The 24,182-nt window shown below is 38.6% G+C and overlaps 3 protein-coding genes across 4 annotated transcripts in view; 2 read left to right on the top strand and 1 right to left on the bottom strand.

Annotated features, from left to right (window-relative positions):
- Nucleotides 1-8,345, top strand: part of LOC107669469 (src kinase-associated phosphoprotein 1-like) — a 30,906-nt gene extending 22,561 nt beyond the window's left edge. The window contains exons 12-13 of the mRNA XM_016461708.1: nt 7,514-7,607; nt 7,915-8,345. Of these exons, the coding sequence (XP_016317194.1) occupies nt 7,514-7,606 (93 nt within the window). The 3' untranslated portion in view covers nt 7,607; nt 7,915-8,345. The remainder of the gene's footprint in view (nt 1-7,513; nt 7,608-7,914) is intronic.
- A 410-nt stretch (nt 8,346-8,755) lies between these two features.
- On the bottom strand, nt 8,756-12,248 carry LOC107669474 (proteasome activator complex subunit 3-like). Its single transcript, XM_016461714.1, has 11 exons — nt 12,092-12,248; nt 11,457-11,489; nt 11,303-11,365; nt 11,070-11,174; nt 10,847-10,895; nt 10,449-10,567; nt 10,297-10,365; nt 9,990-10,057; nt 9,865-9,919; nt 9,689-9,775; nt 8,756-9,560 (listed from the first exon to the last, which is right to left on the bottom strand). The coding sequence occupies exons 1-11, from the start codon at nt 12,131-12,133 to the stop codon at nt 9,480-9,482; spliced, it is 771 nt and encodes a 256-aa protein (XP_016317200.1). The 5' UTR covers nt 12,134-12,248; the 3' UTR covers nt 8,756-9,479.
- Nucleotides 12,249-12,678: 430 nt separating this feature from the next.
- Nucleotides 12,679-23,857, top strand: nbr1a (NBR1 autophagy cargo receptor a). Of its 2 annotated transcripts, XM_016461747.1 has the most exons (21): nt 12,679-12,895; nt 13,315-13,377; nt 13,582-13,600; nt 13,707-13,729; nt 13,863-14,045; nt 14,226-14,303; nt 14,449-14,663; nt 14,801-14,920; nt 15,270-15,521; nt 15,771-15,930; nt 16,020-16,265; nt 16,373-16,495; nt 16,585-16,660; nt 16,774-16,884; nt 19,759-19,935; nt 20,052-20,183; nt 20,372-20,837; nt 20,937-21,019; nt 21,586-21,652; nt 22,142-22,244; nt 22,967-23,857. In XM_016461747.1, exons 1-21 carry the CDS (start codon nt 12,794-12,796, stop codon nt 23,144-23,146), a joined length of 2,979 nt encoding a protein of 992 aa, XP_016317233.1. In that variant the 5' UTR covers nt 12,679-12,793; the 3' UTR covers nt 23,147-23,857. The 2 variants fall into 2 exon arrangements, with proteins under 2 accessions (XP_016317233.1, XP_016317234.1); XM_016461748.1 differs by lacking the exons at nt 22,142-22,244; nt 22,967-23,857 and having other exon boundaries at nt 20,937-21,072; nt 21,586-21,656.
- Nucleotides 23,858-24,182: the final 325 nt, after the last annotated feature.

Genomic DNA, 24,182 nt, shown 5'->3' with positions numbered 1-24,182 from the left:
ACAGACACACACACACACACACACACACACACACACACACACACACAAAAGAAACACAAAAGTTGAACACAAAAATATTTTGAAGAATGTTGGTAGTGACTTTCATAGTATTTTTTCCAAACTATATAGGTCAATGGCTACCAGCAGCTGGTTGGTTGCCAATATTTTCTTTTAAATATCTTCTTTTGTATTCAACAGAAGAAATTATCTAGAAATAAACTTATACAGGTTTGGAACTTGAAGGTGAGTAAATGATGACAGAATTTAAATTTTGGGGTGAACTATCCCTTTAAGAAAGAATTCTACTATCGTTTTTGGCACTCTTGATATTCAGTAATCACTAATGAAATGTATAGATATGACAACTAATGAACCCTAAAGTCAGAATTAAATAACAGGAGAACTAAAACAGGTTTGATTCGGTTATTCAAAAAACAGTGAGTATATGTTACATCCGCTGTGGTTGGTTATCAAAACACAGTAAGGATGTGCATGGGTCATTTATTTTTATCTCATGCCGTATTTCTAATTTGTGTAAACAATGAGTCTAACCATCTCAGATAGCTAGAGTCTCTCTCTGATTTTGTCATCATGCTGTTATTATATTCAGACTAAAGTAGATTTATCAGCTCTTACTTTTAATCCCTCAGTGACTGACATGTAATTGAAATAGCTTTTATTGATGGCAGTATTTTCGAAATGGCTGCACTTGTATCGCTCAAATCTAGTAGACCTCTTCAGATGCATTCTCAGACAATATGGGACTGCTGCTCTTGTTTTACGGGTGCTTCCCTGGAACGTTGACCTTACTGAGTGAAATATAGGCCGTTGGCTAGAACTCAAGCCCAACTCTAGCGGTCCCACTCATAAAGCAGTGGTCATAAAACCTGAGTGCATAAATTCTGCTGCACAGAGGTGTGGAGGGGAGGCCAAGTATATTTGTGTCAACACCGAGCATAATTACAAGGTGATAAAGACGTGGAAAGTGCTAAATCAATTCCGCTAACCAACAGGTTTTTGAGGCAGCGCTATGATTAACCGCTATGAAGTCACAAATCAAAGAGGTCGACAGCGCTGTCACAGCACTGGTGTAAGCAGAGCGTACAGATTAAAAAAGGCTCTCTCATCAGTCTTTATTGATCCACCACTTACAGCGAATAAACAGTTATTCGGCTCATCTACACAAATCACTACACGTATCTATAATATGTGGGAACATTTGGGAGTGTGATAGCACATGCACAAAATATTTCCTTCATTAGTGATTATTATTAAAGTATTTTGGTAATGCTCAGATGGAACATGGAAATTAAATTTAAAGGGGTAGTTCACCACAAAATTAGAAATTTGTCATGATTTTCTCCCCCTAATTTTAAACCAATTTATTTTAAAATGTTTTTTTTTTATATATTTTTTTTATCCATACAATGAAATGTTCTGGACTGCACTGTCTTGTTATTCATCAAAACCCAACACTGAGTTTCAGTACAGTCTCAATTTGTTTTTGTGTGCAACCATAATAGTTGCACTACGGCTTGCTGTTTCCCTCAGATCAGCCTCCCTTGCCGCCATTGTTTCCCTGCTCATGCCGCATGGCTCCTTAGTTCAGAACACTTGAACATGAAATAGTGGCTAAGGCTAACATCCATCTGCCAGCTCTGTACAGCCTACTCAATCCTCAGGGCTGAAGAATCACGGCAGCAGGACATTTGGGGATGTTTTTCTTCCTGCTCTAATCACATTGCATGTACACTACCTAACAAATGTACTGTCTTATTTTTGTAACTCTTGTTATTTGCATTATAGTTTGTTTGCTGTGTTCAGTTTTTTACTACATGTGTAGTTGAAGGGGCCCATGGAGATTTTTTTTCTTCTTCAACCATGCCATCCTTTTGCATTCCAAACTCTTAATTTATGCCCCTTGATTCAAAGTACATGACTCCCAAAGGTCAGACCCAACACATGCCAGAATTCCCACTGGGAATCCCCTTAAAATCCTGGAATGAGAAGCAAAGAGATTTATTGCACTAAAGATGGAGGCAAACTTCATCAGGACCCTTTTAACATGCAAGCCCACCAATATCCCTTTCTTTCATTTCGTCTTGGCCTTTCTACAGCATGTGTTTTACACTCACACCATTAGGGGCTGTAAACCAGGAATCTTAGATGCCAGTCTAGACAAGGTCCAATCTACTTTTAACATCCAGATGCTCCATCAGTATGGCTGTGGACACTACTGCCACCTTCTGGCTGAAGATTGTAAGTTTTTTTAAGCTGGGTGGCACATCTAGTGGTTTTTAAAACAAATGCTTAATGGTTTGACTTGAAAACCTGGCTAATTTTGCATTATGTTAAATTTATATTTTATATATCAAATTAAATTTATATTTATTAATATATTTTTTACATTTATGTATAGTTCATATATAGTTTGTGCTTAAAACAGGCTCATTTCACATTATATATATTGTTTTTATTTTATATTTATTGATTATTTTATATTTATTAACTTTTTTTTTTTTTAGCAGTTTATATTTGCATTTTAAGATTTTCTGCGTTTAAACCGTTCAAACAGCTTTTAGGCTGCAATTTAATCTGATAAACATGTATGTTTATGTGTAATTTTCTCATGCTCCACTGTGCAGGTTTTTACAGGTAGACATAAAGTGAATTTGCATATGAATGTGCAGTTCTCACAGACAAAACTGGGTGATTGTGACTGTTATCTCCTCCCTTGTGGGACAAATCCTCGTAAACTTCAGACAGATGATTGCTCCAGTTGGCCTCCCGCCCAGGGGGTCAGTCTCCTACAAAATGCCTAAAGAAAAGGAAAAGGTGCCATAAAAGAAAAGGAAAATCCAGTGGAAATAGACACTCCTTTTTGAAATCATTCTCACACACTCATCTAAGGAGCTGCCTTCTTTGTGGCGCTGTATAGACATATTGAGCTTTCTATTTACCAGCAGAGGCATCAGGGGGTGAGTCTGGGGTTCTGGGGTCATGCAGAAGGCAACGGTCATCTCGCGGTCAACTACAGTAGGTCATTATTCAGCCTAAGCCAATAGTCCAGAACTGCACGGCGGCCGCCCCCTCACACTCTGCATAATTATTATAAATGGGAGGCCACATAAACAGCCATCATTACAGGCTCTCAGCAGCATACACAATCCACTTTAAATGCCTATTAAGTTTAAGTGCCATCAGTAATCCCCAAGTGTACTTTTACGATGGCAGATAATTTGGTCATCCACATTTTTACTCCATGTCGCACCTTCGAACGCCCCGAATTTGGGATTAAATAAGGCCTGCGGTGATCTTGCTCCGGTTTATTTTACTACGCCAAACAAATGCTAATATTACGAGTTCTTAATGGCTAGCTACGATGAAAATGACATGCAAATTAAATGCACTGATTGAGATAAATTGAACGACGGCTGCCTTTGCTCGAGCAGCAGATCAATACCTGTTCACCACCTGCCGCGTCTGCTGCTTCGGACTAGCAAACAACGTGACATATTGGTGTTTGTCTTTAAAGATGGCTGGATGAGTGAGTCCCTGTGCAGCACCACATTTTTACTCCATGTCGCACCTTCGAACGCCCCGAATTTGGGATTAAATAAGGCCTGCGGTGATCTTGCTCCGGTTTATTTTACTACGCCAAACAAATGCTAATATTACGAGTTCTTAATGGCTAGCTACGATGAAAATGACATGCAAATTAAATGCACTGATTAAGATAAATTGAACGACGGCTGCCTTTGCTCGAGCAGCAGATCAATACCTGTTCGCCACCTGCCGCGTCTGCTGCTTCGGACTAGCAAACAACGTGACATATTGGTGTTTGTCTTTAAAGATGGGTGGATGAGTGAGTCCCTGTGCAGCACTGAGCGTGTGGAGCCGATGCTTTACGATGCGAGTTAAGGAAAGAGAAGCAGGAGAGGAAAAGCGGAGGAGGGGGTTGTAGCACCCGAGTGCCAGGTTCAGCGGTGGGGCAATGAGAGACTTCCTGCGCTTCATCACTCCCAAGGCCTACCTCAGTCAGCTGGTGGCCAGGGGCAGAGGCCTCATGTCTCATTCTTATTACCATGTCTACTGCCTCCACGGTGTGTGTGCGTTTCTACTCGTAACCGAAAAAAATGAATGCGCGCGGGCACAGAGGGAGAGTTTGCAAATAAGGAAAATGATTAAAACGAGATCGAGAAAGGAGGCGTGCATGCAAAGCGTGTCTTAGTGGGAATTTATTGGGGACAGAGGAAGAAAGGGGTGATCGGTATTCTGGCGTTATTATAGACAAGAGTCACTTCTGAGCCTGTCATGATAGTGTTTAAGTCACTCCTCTTTTAAGGCATCATTAGCTGTCAATCTGTCTGTCCCCTGGTCGCTGGAGAGCAATGGGCCCATCTGAATACCATTGCCAGCCCGCCCCCCCTGAGTGTGAAATAAATGATATCAGTGGCACACTGCAGGTGTTGTCATGGCAACGCACACTCTCGATAGCTCCCTGTGCCAACTCCGCCTTCCTCGGGAGAAGGTCGTGCGGAGGTCAGTGCCATCGCAGCGCCGCACGTCACTTTCACAGCAGCTGCCCACCAGACCTAGACCAAACTGAAACGCACCTGACCCTGTCCTGTTACAGAGAAGCTTCCCGAAAAGCCACCCATTATCCCTGTCCCATGCAGTTCTTTCGGGTAAATCTCTATAACAAGCCTTTCTACGGTCAGGCGCAGATTGGATGTCTCCCAAATGCCTCTAGCTGACAGATGCATTGCCGAAAAGCAGATTGCTAATACTGGGAGGCAGGAAAAATGAGGCAGGAATGAAAAGGACACGAGTCATCGAAATTGGACGAACTGCACTGGAGTGTATTGACTCTCTTTCTTGTACTGCGTGTGTACTCTGTTTGAACCCACAGTTACACCATGTTGGGGAGGGTGGGGGTGAGGGAGGCGGTGCGGCGTGATCGAAATGGTTTGATCAGCCATGGATGCACCTGTGATTACGAGGAGTATTATACAGCAGTTTGTTCCAGTCCTCACCATTCTAGAGATTGCTGATTTGTCAGTTCATTCAAAACTGGTAATTTTCACTGTTTTAACATTCTGCTTGTGTTTGCCAGAAATACTGTCGATCTGTGCATTAGTGGTGGGGATTTTTTAGTGACTCTTTCTGCAGGTTACTTCGTTAGACCAGTAGGTGGCGACACACAACTGTCTGTTCCTGAATATATCAGTGTTTTTGAACAAATTGGTTTATTGAATGATTCAATGACTCACTCGAACAAGTGACACGATTCAATAAATGGTACACATTTGTATGTCATTGAATCATTTACTCAATCAGTTTGTTCTGAAACGAGGGCTGCATCTAAAATGGCATACTTCCTTACTATATAGTAGGTGACAAAAGAAGCATACGATGGACACTTTACTATCCCATGAGGCCATGGGAGAGGAGTTGTGAATAGCAGTGAAGTGACGCAACTGACACTGGTAGGTCTAGTGATAATGACAACATGGCGAATGTAGTACATCCGGATTACATTCATACTACACACAAAAGCAAAGCATACTTTTTTAGCAGTCATGGAGGAATTACTCATTCAAAATAAGTACCTACTCATGAAAGTATGCGATTTCGAACGCAGCCACTGACTGATTCTGACTTTCTTTTTGATTGAGTCAGTGAATAATTTCCTCAGTTGATTCATTCAAAGCATTTATTCATTTAGGAACAAAATAAGTGAATCACCCTTTAAACCCTCATAAACTATTCTTTACTTTACTCCACAAATATTCAGAATACATTTCTGTATGAATACATACACTGTTCAGAATACATTTGTTGTGCACTCATTACTAAGGTGCATTATGGGAATAAATGAGTGCACGTAATAATGTCCATTTTATTTGTGGACACCACTACAAAAAGGCTGTTCCTTCAATTAGTGCGTTGCATAAGGGTATAGAGGGTGATTTCGAACACAGCCCATCTTCATGAGCAAACCATTGAATAATTTACACAACCGATTTGTTCAAAACAATGATTTATTCAACTTGAGTGCCACATTTTTAAAACAACGTGACATGCACAAGATGCTGGAAAAGAGGCAAGATGTGAATGCAACAGTCAAGCATGTCTGTCTAGTACATTATTGCATAGAAAAACAATGGAAAAGCTGTGCACTAAAATGCAAAACGCCCTGTGTGAATGGTCCCTTCTGGCAATATTGGGTCTAAAATGTAAGCTATTCAATATTAACTTCTTGTTTACTGAACTGTCATATGAGAACATCAATCTACACCTCCAACAATCCCCATCTGCATAGCTGCATGCGTCTCAAACAAAGAGCTCAAGTTCTTGGATGTACTGCTATACCAAGGCGTTGATGCCGCAACGGCATTGAGCTCACCGTCCAGATGGATTTTATTCCGTATAGCATCATTAAAGCGGCTCATCTGCATGGGCTGAGGACTACATTAGGCTCTCAGCACTGTGGGTGTGCTTAAAGAGAGGAAGGTAATTAGTTCCTACTCTCCTCAGCAGGCAGCGGATGGATGACATGCTCATCATGTCTAAATGTACAGTGTGTGCTGCTAGAATACTAAAGCTCTTAAAACACTTCAGTCTTTCACTATCAGTGTAGCTCGTGTTCTTTAATCTCTTCATTTATAAACCCCTGTCCACCTGAATCGGTCTTTATTCATTAAAGGCCAGATCTGGGGCTCTCTCCACTCTTACTCTGAAGAGCTTTGGCCTGGAATAGCTCTTAAGGGTTTTTGAATTTGGAGAGGAGTGAATCAAGAGAATGTTACGGCGGAAAAACATGGAGCTTCAAGAAAAGAATAGAGATTTCTTCTGCTTCGCTTAAGGCCTCCAAGAACCAATGTTATCCAAACACTGTTAAACTAGTCCCCAAACTTATGTCAATATCTCTAGCGGCAATCATTGTCTCTAACTTCTATCAACAGATTCACCACACACTTTTTTAATTACCATAGAAATGGTTAAATCTGTGTTTTAAGATTTGAATTAACATTTATATTTGCATTCGAATGGGTGTATGCAGGTGCATTAAATTTTGTTCTATTGTAAACATCCTGATACTTTGTTTTTATGTGCAGTTTTAAAGCCCTGATGATCCATACAACTAAGTAAACACCCGTAAGAACAGCATAAGTACCTTCTCTCGCCACAGCATTTCATTTTCTGTGATTCCAGAGATAAAAATCCTCATCACACGTGCATCAGTTCCTAAGTGGCTAAGCTTAATGTTCCTATGACAGAAGACTGATTATGAATATAGAGTGAACATATTTGGACACAATATATATGCAAAAATGGCTAAGAAGAGTCAGTCTATTATAATGTGTTTATTTTATTTGGTATCTAATACAATGAAATTCATCCAATGTATTACCTTTGAACTAAATCAGTTGAAAAATAATTGTACGCCGGTGTCTTCTGATCATCGACAAAATCCTCACACAAATCTCTGTATTTCTGTTTAAACTAGGAATATAACATCCATGGATGGTGGATCGGAGAGCTGGATGGTGCTATTGGCATAGTCCCCAAGGAGTTTTTACATCCTGCTTATATTCTATGAGGTACTTACATTCATAGGCTCATTCTACACGATTACTTAGTTTATGACATAAACAAACACAAAGAAACTCAACTTAAACTGAGAGTGAGAAATTGTCTAATTGTCATATATTGTATCTATCAATGAACTTTACCACTGTTTTAAAGTTTCAACAGTTTTCGAAATTGCTTCAGCATTAAATCCAATTCCTCCATGCTGACACCTGCTGGAAATTATTGCAACTGCAAAGAAATGGCAGCATTATTTTAGATTCTCACATTTAGAGTAGATTCTCCAAACTGGTGTTAATTATTTGTTTTCTCTTCTAGGTTTGCTTTTTGTGAAGATCACAGAATGTTCAGTGTTATAACACTTCAACACCTGTCATGGTTTGGAAACTGGCAATGATTAGATTAGAATGTAAATTCAAGTAAAATTGCATTTTAGTCCATTTCTAGAACCTAAACCTTGAGACCAAATCAGTTTTTTTTGTATATAAGCCTTGTTATATATTGCATGATTAGTGTACACTAAGAGGCTTGTCTAAATCTGTCACGGTTCTCTGATTTGTTCAAACATAAGCCACATTTCTGCAAATGGTATACATGAGAAAAATGTCGGTAGTGCAAGAATTTATCACTTATCATCACATAAAGTCTGTGTTGTATTTCATCAGCATAAATTATTGAAAAAATGTTTTTTTTTAATGTACAATTTAGGCCGTGACTACAAGCAGTATTATAAGTTATTATTTAGTATGTTGGAATTTATCACTTATCATCACATAAAGTCTGTGTTGTATTTCATCAGCATAAATTATTGAAAAAATGTTTTTTTTTTAATGTACAATTTAGGCCGTGACTACAAGCATTATTATAAGTTATTATTTAGTATGTTGAAAGGTCTTCTTAACTGCATTTGTATTTGAGATTGTTTAGTTCAGTGTTCTACTAGCCATTTCAGTGGATATTACTCCATGGAAATAACCTGTCATACCACAGTTTAAGTAAAATAAAAAGCCTTACCACTTTGGACTTAAGTGTACTTTTTTTGTGTAAAACTTAACTACTTGTATTCATACAGGGACTGCAAATCAAATTAGTTATATAATATGGATAATAACGAGTAAAAAATGTTCAGGAAAAAAAGCACAACAAGAACAGCAGTTAATGACGTGCCTTAAATGTATTGTAAAAACAATAGTTTATTCAGCAAAATTTATCACTCTCAAAACTGGACAAAAAGAAACCATAAAAAGCTTCCAGAATTTGATGAAGCAGTTATTTCTGATGAAAATATAATATTCCATCACATAATAACTGTCAGCACACATTCCAAATAAAATCTCGTACAATAACTGCCTCGCTTCCACTTCAGCCTACATGTACATTTCAGGTGAACAACGTAACCGGCTTTAGTGAAATACAGCATCAAAAAGAGCTTCTCTGCTGCTCGACCGGAGAAACCGACCATCCTGGGTAGATCCGTAATCCCTTAACTAGGCTCAGAAACACTTGAAATGGAGAACTACATGGAATTTGGCTTTGCACAAAAATAAATGAAATCCACGGTTGAAACGTTTCTTTAATTAAATAAAGAAAAACAAATCTGAGACAGTTTCCTCGGGACGCATGTTCAGGCTCTGCCTTTATACATTTATACTGTCCGCTAAGAAACAAAAAGAAAAGTCAAAACGGGCTCATTTTAAAGGGTTTAAAATAGTGACAATATTTTACAATTCTATCCTAAATGGCATGTTCTATCAGGCCGGATTGAGCGGTCCTTCTCTTGGCCTGGGTATAATGGGTGACAGGACTGCTCTAAAACCACCTGAAGGCAAAAGCTAGCTCCAAATCGTGGAACAACGGGCCAAGAATGAAAGGGAAGGGGGATCTTAGTACAGAGCATCCGAATTGCTGCTCCTCGGCCTCTTGATCTTCTCGATGTTCTTCAGGATCATGTCATGTAACGTTACCTGCAAGACAATTGCATTTGATTATCACAACAACTCCCAGACAGCAAATACATACTGACTTCTTTCTGTACATCAAAATAAAGAATCTTCAAAATCATTTGCATTATTACAGTTATAGCAATACTTACATATTGGTTTCTCAGTTCTGACACTATGATCTTGAGGCTGATGTATTCTTTCTCATCAATCTCTGAAACAGTGCGACGATAATCCTCCTATAAATCAAAATATATATTATACATATATAAAATAACTACTGAATTCCTGATCTAAATGGTATGCGTGTACTTTAGATACAACTTACAACATGAGGGTATTTTGCTATTTTGGATACCAGCTTTGCCCTTGTGATGTAGTACCTGTAAAACAAAAAATGAAGGAACACTAAAGTGCCTAATTCTTAATTTGACTAACACTGATGTGTCGTACCTGGATATCTGATCCAAGAAAGAAGCCGCTTCCCCTTCCACTGTTCTGAGTTCAGCCACCGTCTCCTCCTGTTATGAAGATAAACAGAATCACAACTCCAACTAAATGGCTGACAATTTCTTTTTCATTTGACATTCCCCGACAGGACCAAAGATAAGGAATAATTTCTTTTAAATGACAAAACAATTACAGCAAATTGTGAGGAATCACTGCTTGTTCTTTTATATCTGCCTACAGCAAATGCAGCTCATGTTGTTACAAGGCTTTCAGTGTAGCAAACGAAGACCTGAAAAATGTGACACCGTACCTGAATTGAGACACCAAAATTGTTGCCATCTTCTATTCTTGGGATTAACAACTGAACCCACATCTTGACCTAAAAAACAAAGGAAATGACATTTATCCACAACACTTTTAAAGAGTGAGAGCATGTCTGAGATTTTGGTTACATGGCCTTACCGTGTTGCATTTTTCTATGAGAGTTCTGATTTCAGGCTTGACTTTTTCAATCAGCTCCACCAGCTTGCCATTGCTTTTCATCATTCCACCAGGCATGACAAAGACCTTGGTCCCACAAACTACAAACAGAAAGGCGAGACATTACCATTTAACCTAACGCGTTTTTAACTACATCTGGAGGTGGTCGAGTAGACAAACTCAAAATGTTTTAAACCCTGTTTACACCTGTATTTAGTGTTGTCAACTTGAGATCGGATTCACAAAACGCATCTTAATACCAGAAGTGAACAGGGCTACAGGATAATGTAGGGAAGTGTTTTGGTACCAATGCGTTTCAAATTTATTTTAGTCACTTGCCAAAATCAAGATGCTGTTTTTTATTAGGCAGGAAAACTCACCTTTGTCATCTCCTGCACCATCTTCAAGTTTCCTCTTTTTAGCATTTTGCTATTGAGAAAATATTTCAAGGTTACTTGCTGATTTTTTTGGTTCATGTCAAACAGACAATCTTTTGCACAAAGCAACAGAAACCTATCCTATTCAGAGACTTTATATCACTCTTTCAACCTGAGCTGCTTTTGACTGATTAATGAAGGAGAAAACTTAAAAATGGCTTCTTACCCCCTCAAGCCCATCGTGGATGTCTGTAAGAAGAATTGGGTCTGGCACAGTCAGATTGATCTCTGAATGAATTTCTTTCAGCTCACGGATATTAATTGTGGGATCCTATTTAAAAAAAACAAACAAACAAATAAAACAAAATGTTATCAAAAGGCTATCACACAAATGCACGTGTTTTACACATCTCAAGAAGTAAATGTCAAGAATGCATCATTTTTCATTATTAAACTTACCTTCAAAAACTGGTCAAGCTCTAACAGTTTCTTCGGGAAAAAGTTTGCAACCAAGTCTTCAGCCTAAATTTGATTAATTAAACAATAAGTCGTCCAATAGTCACGAAACACTCATATATATATATATATAATCTGGATAAGTGCAGTAGTTCACCTCAGCTGTAATTCGTTCTCTGAAAGCATCAACCTGACAAAACAAGCAATATTCATATATAAATATAATCCAGACTGATTTTTGTCGTCACAATTTATAATGTCGTGTCTTTGAAAGTCAATCTCTTTTAGAAAAAAACACAACCGGCGGCCCTTCTATTTTAAGACGCTGAATGTTTACACTTTACAGCATGTAAGTTACCATGTAATAGAGCCGTTTCCCGCTCTCTGTTGACTTTTTAGCCTCGCGATCTTCACCGTAATCCCTTGCCAACATAATCAACGACTTAAAAATTATTTGAGCTTACTGCTGTCAAAAACGTGCTAAAAACCACTAACAGTTATGTACTTTTCCCGTAGCGGCATGCTGCTGTGCTAAAAACACGCGGTTAACGCGCATGTGAGAGCCCTGGCTTCACTCTGAAGATTTTATATGTATAATCCTCACATGCTTTATTACAATATGTACTTTCTGTTTTAATTTACAACTGATTTCACAAGCATATGTGAGCGTAAAAGTTAGCTAACACGCTCACGAGGTTACTCACGCGCAAGCCGGCTAGCCGCAAGCTAACGTTTACAAACAACTCATCTGAGCGCTCCGTATTTAAATAAAGGAAGCGGCGACACATTTACCTTTGTTTTGATTTCATTGTCCACCTTAAGAAGCGAAGACATCGTATTAATTCAATAAATGACAAAAGTAAGGGATTGTCCTAAAAGCATTAACTAACCGTGTGGCTCACTAACTGCTGTCAGCCACAAGGCACTTGCGCGCTTCTAGATGACGTAAGCACTTCGCGACCATAGATTGAAATACATAGCTGTCACATCTGTTCTGCCGTGTGGAAATGTGATGTCATCTGGAATATGCAAAATCACCTGATATTCATGGCAAAACCAAATCAATACAATATAGTGTAAACACCGACGTATCGCTGTAATCAGCATAGCTACCGTGCTAAAACGGTATCTATATGTCCATACCTCTATGTTCGGGACGACTTCGAAAGACGTAGTGTGCATGAGTGCGTCATATTTTTCGCTGTAAAATATTATTTGATGGAATCCCAAAATAAGTACATATAAGGACCAGTTAAATACTTTTACGAGCCTTGAAGTATTTTTAATTTTAATATTTTGTATTAATAAAATATATATATTTAGTTAGTAAGTAAATCTGAGACACTTCCTCTGACGTGGGTTGGGGGCGTGTACGAATCTAGCGATGTAAACAAGAACGCAAAAGACAAATCTGACAGTGTTGCCACCACCGCGGGCATTTAGAGCGTCACATCCCCGCATCAAACGATTCTTATTTGACTCTGGCTAACAGCCATGAACCTCCCTGTCACTGTCAAAGTGAACTTTAGGGGCAACGTGAAGAAATTTCCAGTCTTGGACACGAACAAAGCACAGTGGGAGACTGTGGAGGCCTGGGTAAGGAGTCATTAAGCCTTGCTGGGTGGCGTTTATGTGGGGACGTTTACATTTCTTGCTCCTGGAAGGCCGTAGCCGAGGCCTACACAAACAAACCTTAACCGGGGGGTATAAGACGTTTAACCTTCAGTCAAAACATTTAATCCTATTATATAGCAGATATGTCTTAACATATATCACAGTTGGGTCTTTTATACAAACCCTAGTGATATAAATTGCAACAATATCTGTCATTTGTACTTGACCTTTCTGTTCGGCCATAAATCAGATGACAGCTTGTAAATAAAGAGTAACGTTGGAGAATATCTATTTTCTCTCTAATCTGCTTGTAACTCTTCGATGTCTTTAACAAAGTCTGCAGTTCCTGATGGTGTTTGTTTACATTGTTACCTGACTTAGTGCCTTTTTATAACTTATAGATTAAAACTACATTCGGCTTGAGCCATTTTCAAGTGAAATATTTTGACGAGGACAACGAGGAGGTAAATAATAAATACAATTTTGAATATATCTGTGGTTTAAGTTTTACATTGATGGATTGTATTTAGTAAAGTATGACTTTGACAACAGTCGGTTGAGTATTTATTGTTATAAATACAATTTTGAAAAATTTAAATTTATAATGAAATTTTATAAATATACATTTCAAAAGTACTTCTATTGATATTGTCTTTTTATATTTAAAGGTGTGCATAAACAGTCAAGGTATGTAATGCATTCAGTCACCAAATATGTTCAAATATTGATATCATAGTGAATATAAAACATTATTGTTTATATTATTCATTATTGTATGTTATCATTATTATAGATGAATATACAGAAGCTCTAAAGGTAAGAACACCAATCTTTTGTGTGATGCACAAGCCAAAGCTGAGTCATGCTGTTATCATTATAATTATAATTCCAAAAAAAAAATTCCCCTGGCTTTTAACATAATGTTTTCGTGATTTCTTTTTTAATTTAGAGTGCATTTAAACAGGCCAACCAGCTACACATGAATGTCTATAAGATGAAGGGTCAGGCAGAGGGTGGTGCAGTGAAGGCAGAGCTGAAAGAACTAAAGATAGATCCCAGACCAGCTCCGCCGTATCGAGCAAGGGTCAAGATGGCAGACAAGGAGACCCAGGTGACCCCCGAGCGGGACTCGGTAAGCAGTTTGCAGTCTTGTAATTAAACTTACTATATGCCATCTTTATAGTGTTAGCTGTTCATTAGTTCATGCATTATTTTTTCAGTAAGATATTGTGAATAATAATGGACTGTCCTTATTGCAGGCTGAGATCATTTCAGACTGAGAAAACCTGTTTCTGTTGTTTTCCTTAAACAGGCTGTGGCCAAAGAAAACAAAGGGATGAAAACCGAGGAGGAAGCAGTACCAACATGGTTTAAATCCTACATGGACAGGGTACTGTATCCTACAAAAGTCAAACTGATAATTCTATAGATCTTTGCTTTTGATTTTTAAGAAATTAGCATGTCATAATAAACACTTTACTTAATGTTGAATCTGGTCCAAATTGTTGCAGAGTTGTTCTCAATCTTCTTTGCAGTTCAAAGATCAAGTGGTAAGGGAGGTGGTGGACAGGATGTGTAGTGAGTTTTCTGGTCAGTGTTGCACACACAGTCTCTCGGATCCTCCTGTAGAGGAGCCAAGCACCTCTGGCACTCAGAAAGCAACGAGCTCCACCACGCTAAGGGCCTCTAGCTCAACTCCAAATTGCAGTAGTTGCAAAGGACCAGCCACTGGAGGAGGATATCAGTGCAGGTGAGAATGTCCTAAAACTTGTCTTACAAATGATACTCTTTAAAAATATTTAATAAGCAGACACTATTTGAAAAAAAACGGAATTACAGGATGTCAAATGTAAAGCTTATTATGAAACATTTTCCTTCTGTGTGCAGTGTTTGTCCATCTTGCATCTTATGTGAGCCATGTAGTCATAAACACGATCCCAGCCACAACCTAAAGAGAACAAGGACTCCTCTGTCTGTCCCTGAACGTGGAGTTACTCCGGAACCCAGGCAAGCCAAAATAAACACTTGTGTTCAACACGATGTTGTGTATTTTTTAGGGCTGTTCAAATCCGAAATGTTAGGAAATTAATCTGATTCCAGTTTCTGGTTCTGGGATCAACTCTAGAATTGATTCCTAACTGTTGTTCGGGAAGAACATGTTCACCTAATCTGAACTGAAAAAGGCTATTAAAGAGGAGTCAGTTCCCTTTGATGGAATCAATTCCATCGATTTGGAATTGAGTTTTGATTCCCAACACCTCAGGATCGAGAAATGATTCCAGCCCTAGTATCTTCTCCTTAGCCTGAATGGTGTTAACTTGTTAGTTGAATTTAATTAATTTGGGCTCCTTCTCAGGTTTCTGAGGCGGGGTGACAGGACGGTGCGAAAAGCAGAGAGACAGCGGCTGAAAGCTGAGCGGAGGCAGCTGAAGGCCGAGGTGAAGGAGATCAAGAAGAAGCTGAGGCTGGAGAAGAGAGGTCTGCTGTGGAGTGGAGCCTCCAATGGGACCAGCAGCTCGGGCCTTGCCCCCGCTCCCGGCACATCTCTAGGCCCAGGATCAGCCCCAGCTCCGGCCCTGTGCCCAGACCCTCAAACATCCAGTCCAGAGTAAGGGCCATACTGAGAGGGGTCAGGGCTGGGTTGACCTCCCTACCCAGCCCAGAACAATCATTATCAAGATTATCACATTGTCTGTTATAGTTGAGTTATCGCTGGCAAGTGGATGGAACTACCTCAAAATGCACCCGCTGCCTTTATGTATTACGTCCTTTTTGTACTTTTTTTGATATGAGCTTCAAGGAAAAGACAGACGCTGAAACAAAGCTGTTCTGACGATCCTCTGTGCACTCAAACCAGGGGTCCCAAGGTCTCCTGCTCCACCTTGGTGCCCACAATGACTGCCATGTTTCTGGATGAGAATCTACCAGATGGCACTTGTCTGGAGCCAGGCACCAAGTTCATCAAGTACTGGAAGATGAGGAACACTGGCAACATCAGCTGGACTTCGGATACCAAGGTACTTTTTGAAACTCACCATAGCTTGAAAAGAATGTGTCTCCACACATGTTGTGGGCTGTGTTTGCATGTGTGTTGTGTCTTTTGTAGTTGAAATTTATGTGGGGCAACCTGACCCTGGGATCACGGGAGCAAAAAGAAGTCGCAGTGCCCTTTCTACAGCCGGGTCAGGTCGGTGTGGTGAGCGTGGCATTTGTGGCGCCCCTGCTGGAGGGCACCTACACGTCTCACTGGCGCCTGGCACACTGCGGGGTGCAGTTTGGGCCAAGAGTGTGGTGTAGCATTGTGGTGGTGCCAAGTGCTGAACAGAAACCAACCCACTGCAGCAAATCACTGGTGAGTCAACTTTAAGCCACAGTACGTTAATGTTTTCAAATATTGCCTGTTTAAGAGTTAACGGTCATGCCAACTGAGATCAAATACTGTAATATCTTCTCTTCTAGAGGACCGAACTTTGTCTAATGAGGAAAGATGGCATGTTCTGGTCAGGCACCAGAGATTGTGAAGCCTCCACCAGCTCCCGGAGAGAATACTTCATCCCCTCTGTGGACTTATTGACGGCACAGGTAGTGCGTTTTTCGGACACAAAGACGCCACCTTATGTTTGTTCAATGATGTGTGCTTAACTAATGTCCAAAGTCTTGTTGTTTTCCAGGATCTGTTGTCCTTTGAGTTGCTGGATATAAACATTGTGCAAGAATTAGAGAAAGTCCCAGCCAACACTCCAGCTGGTAAGGCCTCATTCTGGTCACAATTATGTAATATTTCCTCAGGGTCTGTTCCTCAACGTCATGTGCATAATTAGTCTGGCCTCATTTTTAGAGTAATTGTGTAATTTCCTCAGATATGACCTCCTGTGTATCTCCACTTCCTCATCATGGACCCTTGTTTGGAAAGCATGGAACGGGGTTAAGCAAAGTCGAGGCTGGACATTCAGGCAGGAAAAAAAGTCAAGGTTAGAGCATCTTACAGGGTTCCCACGCTTCTTGAAAGTACTTGAATATCAGACACATGGATTCAAGGCCTGGAAAGTACTTGAAAACAAATATAGGTCCTTGAAAGTGCTTGAAATAAATTTGAAATAAATTTTTAGTAGAATGGTGCTATTTCAAAAATGTTCCTATATGCACTGTCAAAGGCAAAACGAAACCGCGCTAATGATTGGGGTGGAGATGGGGTAGCGTGAGAAAAAATCTTAGCATGCGAGCTGATGCGCACATTGCGCAGCCCTGCATGAACCTATGGAGAAGCAGTGCATTTGCGACTGAAAACTACTGCGTGCGACTATGAAAAAATATTTAGGAGCACCAGTGCAAATGACCCAGTCAGCATATTTGTGTTTGCGCTGAGGGGAGCGTTAAAGGTTTCTATCGTACTTCCGTGTTTTTGCAGCGGTGAGTAATGTATCAGACATATCTGTTGATTCCTTGAACACAATAATCAGAATCCACTCACTGCTCAAAACGCCGTTTTGTTCAGTGCTGAGTTCTGCAAGCTCACGAATCCTCTCATTATAACAAACAAAGTGTAGACAGTGTGTAAATAAGAGATTCACTGTGAAGTGTAGAGAGCTGCGTTGATTATAATGGAACTTTGTGAGATTGCGATGAACGAAGGAGAGTGACATCATTTAATGATTAAGAGAGTTTGCAAATTATATTGATTTAATACAACAGTTCATTAAACAAGAAGTTAATATTAAGTGACTTGCAATGTCTGAACACTATTGCCTGATTTTGCTCTATTTCGTCAACGAAAATAGTTTCAAACAAAGTAACAGCTGAGCCGCTGCGCATCTCCATTCAAACACATTGTTTCGTTTACGTATGAATGGGCGTTTTTAAACAAATCTGATTCAATTACCCATTCATAAAGAGTCACTTGCTTCGTTCCTGAATGAATCAGCCGTTCAAACTAATCAATTGAATGAATGATTCAGTGCTAAAATCAGTGACTTGCCGCCACCTACTGGCAGTTTTACTTTCATTTTAAAGTATCTTTTCTGTTATTTAAATCATTTAATATTTCTATATTCAAAATTTTATATTTAAAACATTAACCTCAACATGAAGTTATGAATTTAATTGCACTCATTTGACCGCAGAGCCTCATTAAACCATCTGAAAATACACTTACAAGCCACTTTCGTGTTCTTCTGTGCCACCTCTGTAGTACAAATTATTTTTTAATACTGATTTCATTTGATTGGTAACTTATTCTTATTCTACTTGTTTTTATTCTGTTTTAATTAAATAATAAAAAAAAAGCTTATAAATATAATTTTTTGAATCTGACAAAAGATGACATAATTTTAATAAAGTTAGAAAAATGCCATTACAAAGGTAAAAACAAAATTCCCTGTAAATCACTTTAAGGAGTCAAATATCATCTCGTATTGGGAAGGCTAATATTGGATCAGAATTTTTGATTATTTATTAGAAGGTGCTCCTGAAATTTTTTGACTGTGCTCCTAAAAAGAAAAGTAAGCATAGAGCCCTGTTGAACCACTTTTTATTAATTAAAAAATTGAGAAATTCTTTCAAATTTAAATCTTTTACAAGAATTACAGCAAAAACCAGTTTGATGCAAGAATATATATTTTTATCAATATTTGAGAAATTCAAAATTCCTTTGAACACGACTGCTCAAAATGGTCTAAATTTATGCAACCTACACATTCAAAACCTCACTACTCTGAAATTTTTAAAGTAAATGTTAAGTGTAAGTGAAAAGTTAAGTACTGTAAGAGGTCTTTCATGATGCTACATATGCTGTTGAATTTGAGCGGTGCTTGATATAAAATAAATGGTGCTTTAAAAAGTCCTTGAAAGTCCTTGAATCTGGCGTTCATGAAAGAGTGGGAACCCTGATCTTATGTGGAATTTGAATTACTGATTTGTAGTTGCATCTAACAACCCCTATTGATTATATCGAAGTAATGTCTAAATAGCAGGATAGTTCCTATAAAGCTGCACTAAAGCAGAGTTATTCATAAACTCGTAAATCCGTATTTGACGTATAAACTGTTTAAAAGTTTGGGGTCAGTGAGATTTGAATGTTTTTGAAAGAAGTCTCTTAAGCCCATAATGGCTGCATTTACTTGATAAAAACAGTAATATTTAACTGTTTTCTATTTTAGTATATTTTAAAATGTAATTTATTCATGTCAATGCAAAGCTGAATTGGCACATGATGCTTCAGAAATCTTTCTAAAATGCTAATTTGATGCTCAAGAAATGTTTCTTGTTATCAATGGTGAGAATATTTGTGCTGCTTAAAGGGATAGTTCACCCAAAAATGAAAACTCTGTCATTAATTAATCACACTCATGTCGTTCCAAACCTGTAAGACCTTCGAACAAAGGTCTTACGAGTTTGAAACGACATGAGGGTGAGTAATTACTGACAATGTTCATTTTTGGGTCAACTATCCCTTTAATATTTTTGTGAAAATGTGAAAAGTTTTTCAGAATTATTTAATTTATACAAGGTACAAAAGAACAGTATTTATTTGAAATAGAAAAAAGTGTCTTAATTGTCGCTTTTGATCAGTTAAAGTATTAATTTCTTGACCCCAACCTTTTGAACGGTAGTTCAAAATTAACTTGGAAGGACTTTTGCCAATAAATGATACTACACTTTTTTTTTTCTCACTCACTTTTCTACTAAAACTTCAGAGTAGCACAAACAATGTACCAGGAGGATAAATGACCTCTAATTGGTTTTTTACATTTTACAACCAGATTTAAAATGATCTGTTTATGAATCAAAGCCTTTGTGATTAAATCATGGGCAGGTTATTGATACTGATGTGGCTTGTTCTCTGTTAGCATTGCAGCCTCAGAGACAGAATGAACTTCTGGATGTTCCCGGCAGTGCGGAAGGAGATGAAGACATCAGTGGGACCCAGTTTGTGTGCGAGACTGTGATTCGCTCTCTCACTCTTGAGGAGGAACCAGAGCGCAAGCCTCAACGCAGGACTCGGCCCAACATGAGGAGGCATGACGGTGAGTTTCCGTCTGCTGTATTAGTGCTCGCTCAACTCAGAGCTTTGCTTATTTGTCCAATAGATATTTCAGATGCCACTATCATTTTGCTAATTTAGCTTCTAATTATTTTACAGTTCATGATGCTGCTCGCTTTCAAGAGAGATCATTACTGGTGAAGAACGACAGACCTCTGGCAATCATAAACAGGCCTGAGGCACCAGTCCCTGTGCCAAAGCCAGTTATAACAGAGGAACCTGCCATGCCAGGTGCGCATGTTCTTCCTTCGTTGTTTGTTTTGTTTTGTTTTTTTAATGTCACTGTCACTTAGACATACTGAAAGTGCAACAGTTACTATGAAAGCAGTGTGCCCTTCCGCTTGGGCTTGCTAATAGTAAACATGCCTTTTCTGCTTGAGCTGTTCCTTCTTTCAATTTACTCTTGGTTATTTTCACAGTCTTTTCAGAAGCATTGATTGGCTCAAATGAAAACCTCTATACCGACCCAGCTGCACAGGACGAGAATGAAGAGGAAGTGGAACAAAAGGGACATGAAAATGATCAAGAAAAAGAGGAAGAAGCAGGAGAGTGGGATGAGATGAGCAGCCAGGTGTCCTCTGCCTCATCAGAGGACTACATTGTCATCCTGCCTGACTGCTTCGATACTTCCAGGCCCCTGGGAGAATCGATGTATAGCTCAGCAATGTCCCAGCCTGCAGTCCCTCTTGCCAACGAGCCAGAGGTACGGCAAATCCAGAGTATGGCCGAAGGAGAAAACGAGGAGCCCATCCCTGTTCCAGCTCTTCAAAACAGCCTGAACCGGATGCTCTGCACCTCTCAGATACTGGACACTCCTCCTCTAATTCCAGAGATGGTACCTCCACCCATAGCTCTTTCGCCAGCCCCATCTCTTCGAACCCACAGGTTAAAAAATATTCAGAGAATCCTCAAAATCTAGTGAATGCAATGTATTATTATGCACTGACTTTCATTTGTTTTAAACGCTTCATGATTCTTTTGCAGATCAGTGAGATCTCATGATCTTGAGTCAGGACCAGGGGCCTCTGAAGACAACACCTCATGTCAACCTGACGATGACTCAAGTGGTGAATTTCCATGTCTGCTAGACTCGGTGTCAGTTGTGTGAAGAAAAAAAAAAGTATAAATCAAACTTAGGTTAAAGTTTCTCGACTGTATGCAACTGTTAACATCATACAATGTTATCATTTTGGCTGAAAATGTTTATTTTTAAATAACTAAATAAATATAAACACACATTCTAATTACTTTTTATTTAATTATTGTTTTTATTTAATTTTTTGGTGTGTGTGTGTGTGTGTGAAATTATTGTTTTGGAAGTAGTGTCAAGCATTTTTAGGTTAAAAGTTTTTAAAGTGTGAGGAGGTATGAAGAATTCACCAAGAAAAAGCAATAAATACAATTTAAAAAATATATTCAAAGAGATGTAAAAATGATTATTTACTTATTAAATGTTTATTATTATTATAGGTGGGCATATATTTCTTTAGTTTTGTGCCTTGTTTTATTCAAATAGTCAGGAAGACTGTCTTTGACATTTTAACTAAATGTTGTGTAACTAAACTAGTTATGTAGCTTTGAGCCATTTAAAAAAAATTGTGTGACAGAATTGCATATCTGTTCTTTGCCCTAGGTTGCAGATCAGATCATTTAGAGGCCCCTGTTAGTGCCTTTGAGACCTGCGGCTCCCAGGATCTCAGGTAAAACAACACCGTTAGGTCATCCTTTTGAGCTATTGTTCTGCTTCCATGCATTACAGGCATCACATTATAATATTTAGTTCAGGATGCATATATTTCAGGAAAGAGAGAAAGATCAGGTTTTAAATATATACTTAAATGTAGTTTTTTTAATGCACCTTTTTCTCAAGCTGAAAGCTTGAATGCAGCAGAAGCGGAAGTAGCTCTGCAGGCAATGTTTCCTGTGGTTGACCACAGCTGTTTTCTTTGTTGTCATAGTATGGTTAACATAACACTTTTTTTTTTTAAATATAAAACATATCTTTAAATATGCACACCGTTTAACAGTTAGGTCAAGTTATGGATGTTCACTTAGCTGTTTCTCTTCTTGTTTTGCTTCATGACGGTTTCATGAATGTTCTAGGTTTCATGAATGTCTCTAGTCCTTCTGTTTTTTGGCACGCTACTATTATGACACGACCTTTTGTTCCTGTTTTTATTCTTCTGCAGGGCACGTCACGGTGGTCTGACAGAGGGGCTGGTGAAGGGAGCTCTCTCTGTGGCTGCCTCCGCTTATAAAGCACTCTTTACAGGCCAGAGCACACCTGCACAGGTGAGATATTTTTCCTCATCAGTGCACAACACACTAGACCAGAGCATAAACAGCCACCATATAGTGACTTTCTTTTTATTACACTACCGTTCAAAAGATTGGGGTCGGCAAGATGTTTCTGAAATAAGTCTTTTATGCTCACCAATGCTTTATTTGATAAAAAATGAATGAAAAACAGTAATGATTGTGAAATATAATTACATGTATTCCTGTGAATTTTCAGTAGCCATTACTACAGTTTTCAGTGTCACATGATCCTTCAGAAATCATTCTAATATGCAGATGTAGTGCTCAAGAAACTTATTATCTTATTATCAATGTTGAAAAGAGTCGTGATGCTTAATTTTTAGGGAAACCGTGATAAGTTTTTATTTTCAGGATTCTTTGATGAATAAAAAAAGTTCCAAACAACAGCATTTATTTGAAATAGAAATATTTGGTAACATTATAAATGTCTTCTTTTCCACTTTTGATCAATTTAATGCATCCTTGCTAAATAAAACTATAAAAAAATTTTCCAGAAAGATCTTACTTACCCCAAACCTTTGAACAGTAGTATACTATTTCTAGAAACTATGCGAACTGTATGGTCCTGTGTTTTAGATACTGAATCATGGTAGTTGCATCATGCGTTGTGTACTCCAGTCTGGATTTTCTCTAAATCCTAGACTTGGCATGTGAGTGACCTTTAACATACTAACTTTGGTTTGGTTGTCTTTCAGCGGCCTGCTGTTGACCCAGCCTGCGAGGATGCCTCCACGATGGCTGTACTGCAGGAGATGGGTTTCAGTAACCAGCCGCTCAATCAACGGTTGCTGAGGAAGCATCACTACAATTTGCTTGATGTGGTCAACGAGCTGGTGCAGTTGACCGACAGCGAATGGCACATCTCAAGACGTTAGGAAGCACCGAGCAACCTCAATAAAGTGTAAGAATTGTAAATGATTTCATCGTGTTGCAGCATTCTGTCAGAACAGGAGTGGGGTGATGATGAAATGATCTCTGATGTTGTTTTGTTAGAGAAATAGTTGGGACTCTCGAAAAAGAGAACTGTATCGCTATAACTGACCATAGCTGCAATGATGCAATTACTTGATTGTAAAATTTTAGTTTCATGTTTATATGGGACATTATGAATGGGGAAACAACATAAGGTTTATTAGGCAGTCTTAATGCTTTCTTTATTCAGTGTGTGTGCCCTACTAACACGTATAGACCGTTGTTAGCTAGGCTTCAGGTATCTTTTGTACTGCTTGATTAGATAAGAGGATAAATTTGAGACAATGCCCAGAGGGTTTTGGTTTGTTTGAGCACTTTTGCCTTTCAGAGGAAAGATATAAATAGAAAAGCCTGTATTGATTTTGTTATTTGTCACAGTGACCTCTTTATTTGTATATCTTATTTTAAATCACACTAATTCTTATGTTGGGCTGCCAAACTTATAGGAATGTGCAATGAGCGTTTTAGTTATGCTTAACACAACAAGAGTTTTTGCTAGGCACCAATTTTGGACATCTTTGTCATCTTCATGTGCAATGTATTACTATGAACTGAAGGCTTATCAACATGGCTTTGTGTGTCCAACACAGTGAATAAAAAACATTCCATTATCATTTCTGTGTGTTTGAGCAATTTGCATTGCATAAGCATGAATCTTCTTGCTATTGTAAAAATCACCCCAATCAGCAAAACTTGTTTGGTTAATGTACACGCATCGGACTTGCTGAAACAACAGAATGTTCTAAAGGTTAAAATATTTACTCCTTTAATCAGCTTCCTCCTATGAGACAGGAACTGAGCACAGATTCCCCAACCCTCAAGATTTTGTTTTTGGTATTTCTGTTGATTAGATTTTGTTTTTTGTATTTCTGTTGATTGTAAAATGAAAGCAAAAAAAAAAAAAAAAAGAAGATTCCCAGAGCCTTACTGGATTCTATT

This window comes from Sinocyclocheilus anshuiensis, unplaced genomic scaffold (genome assembly GCF_001515605.1).
Source record: "Sinocyclocheilus anshuiensis isolate Anshui unplaced genomic scaffold, SAMN03320099.WGS_v1.1 scaffold252, whole genome shotgun sequence".
NCBI classification, from domain to species: Eukaryota; Metazoa; Chordata; class Actinopteri; order Cypriniformes; family Cyprinidae; genus Sinocyclocheilus; species Sinocyclocheilus anshuiensis.
The sequence above is the reverse complement of the archived record's forward strand: the minus strand, read 5'-3'. Positions and strand labels throughout refer to the sequence as shown.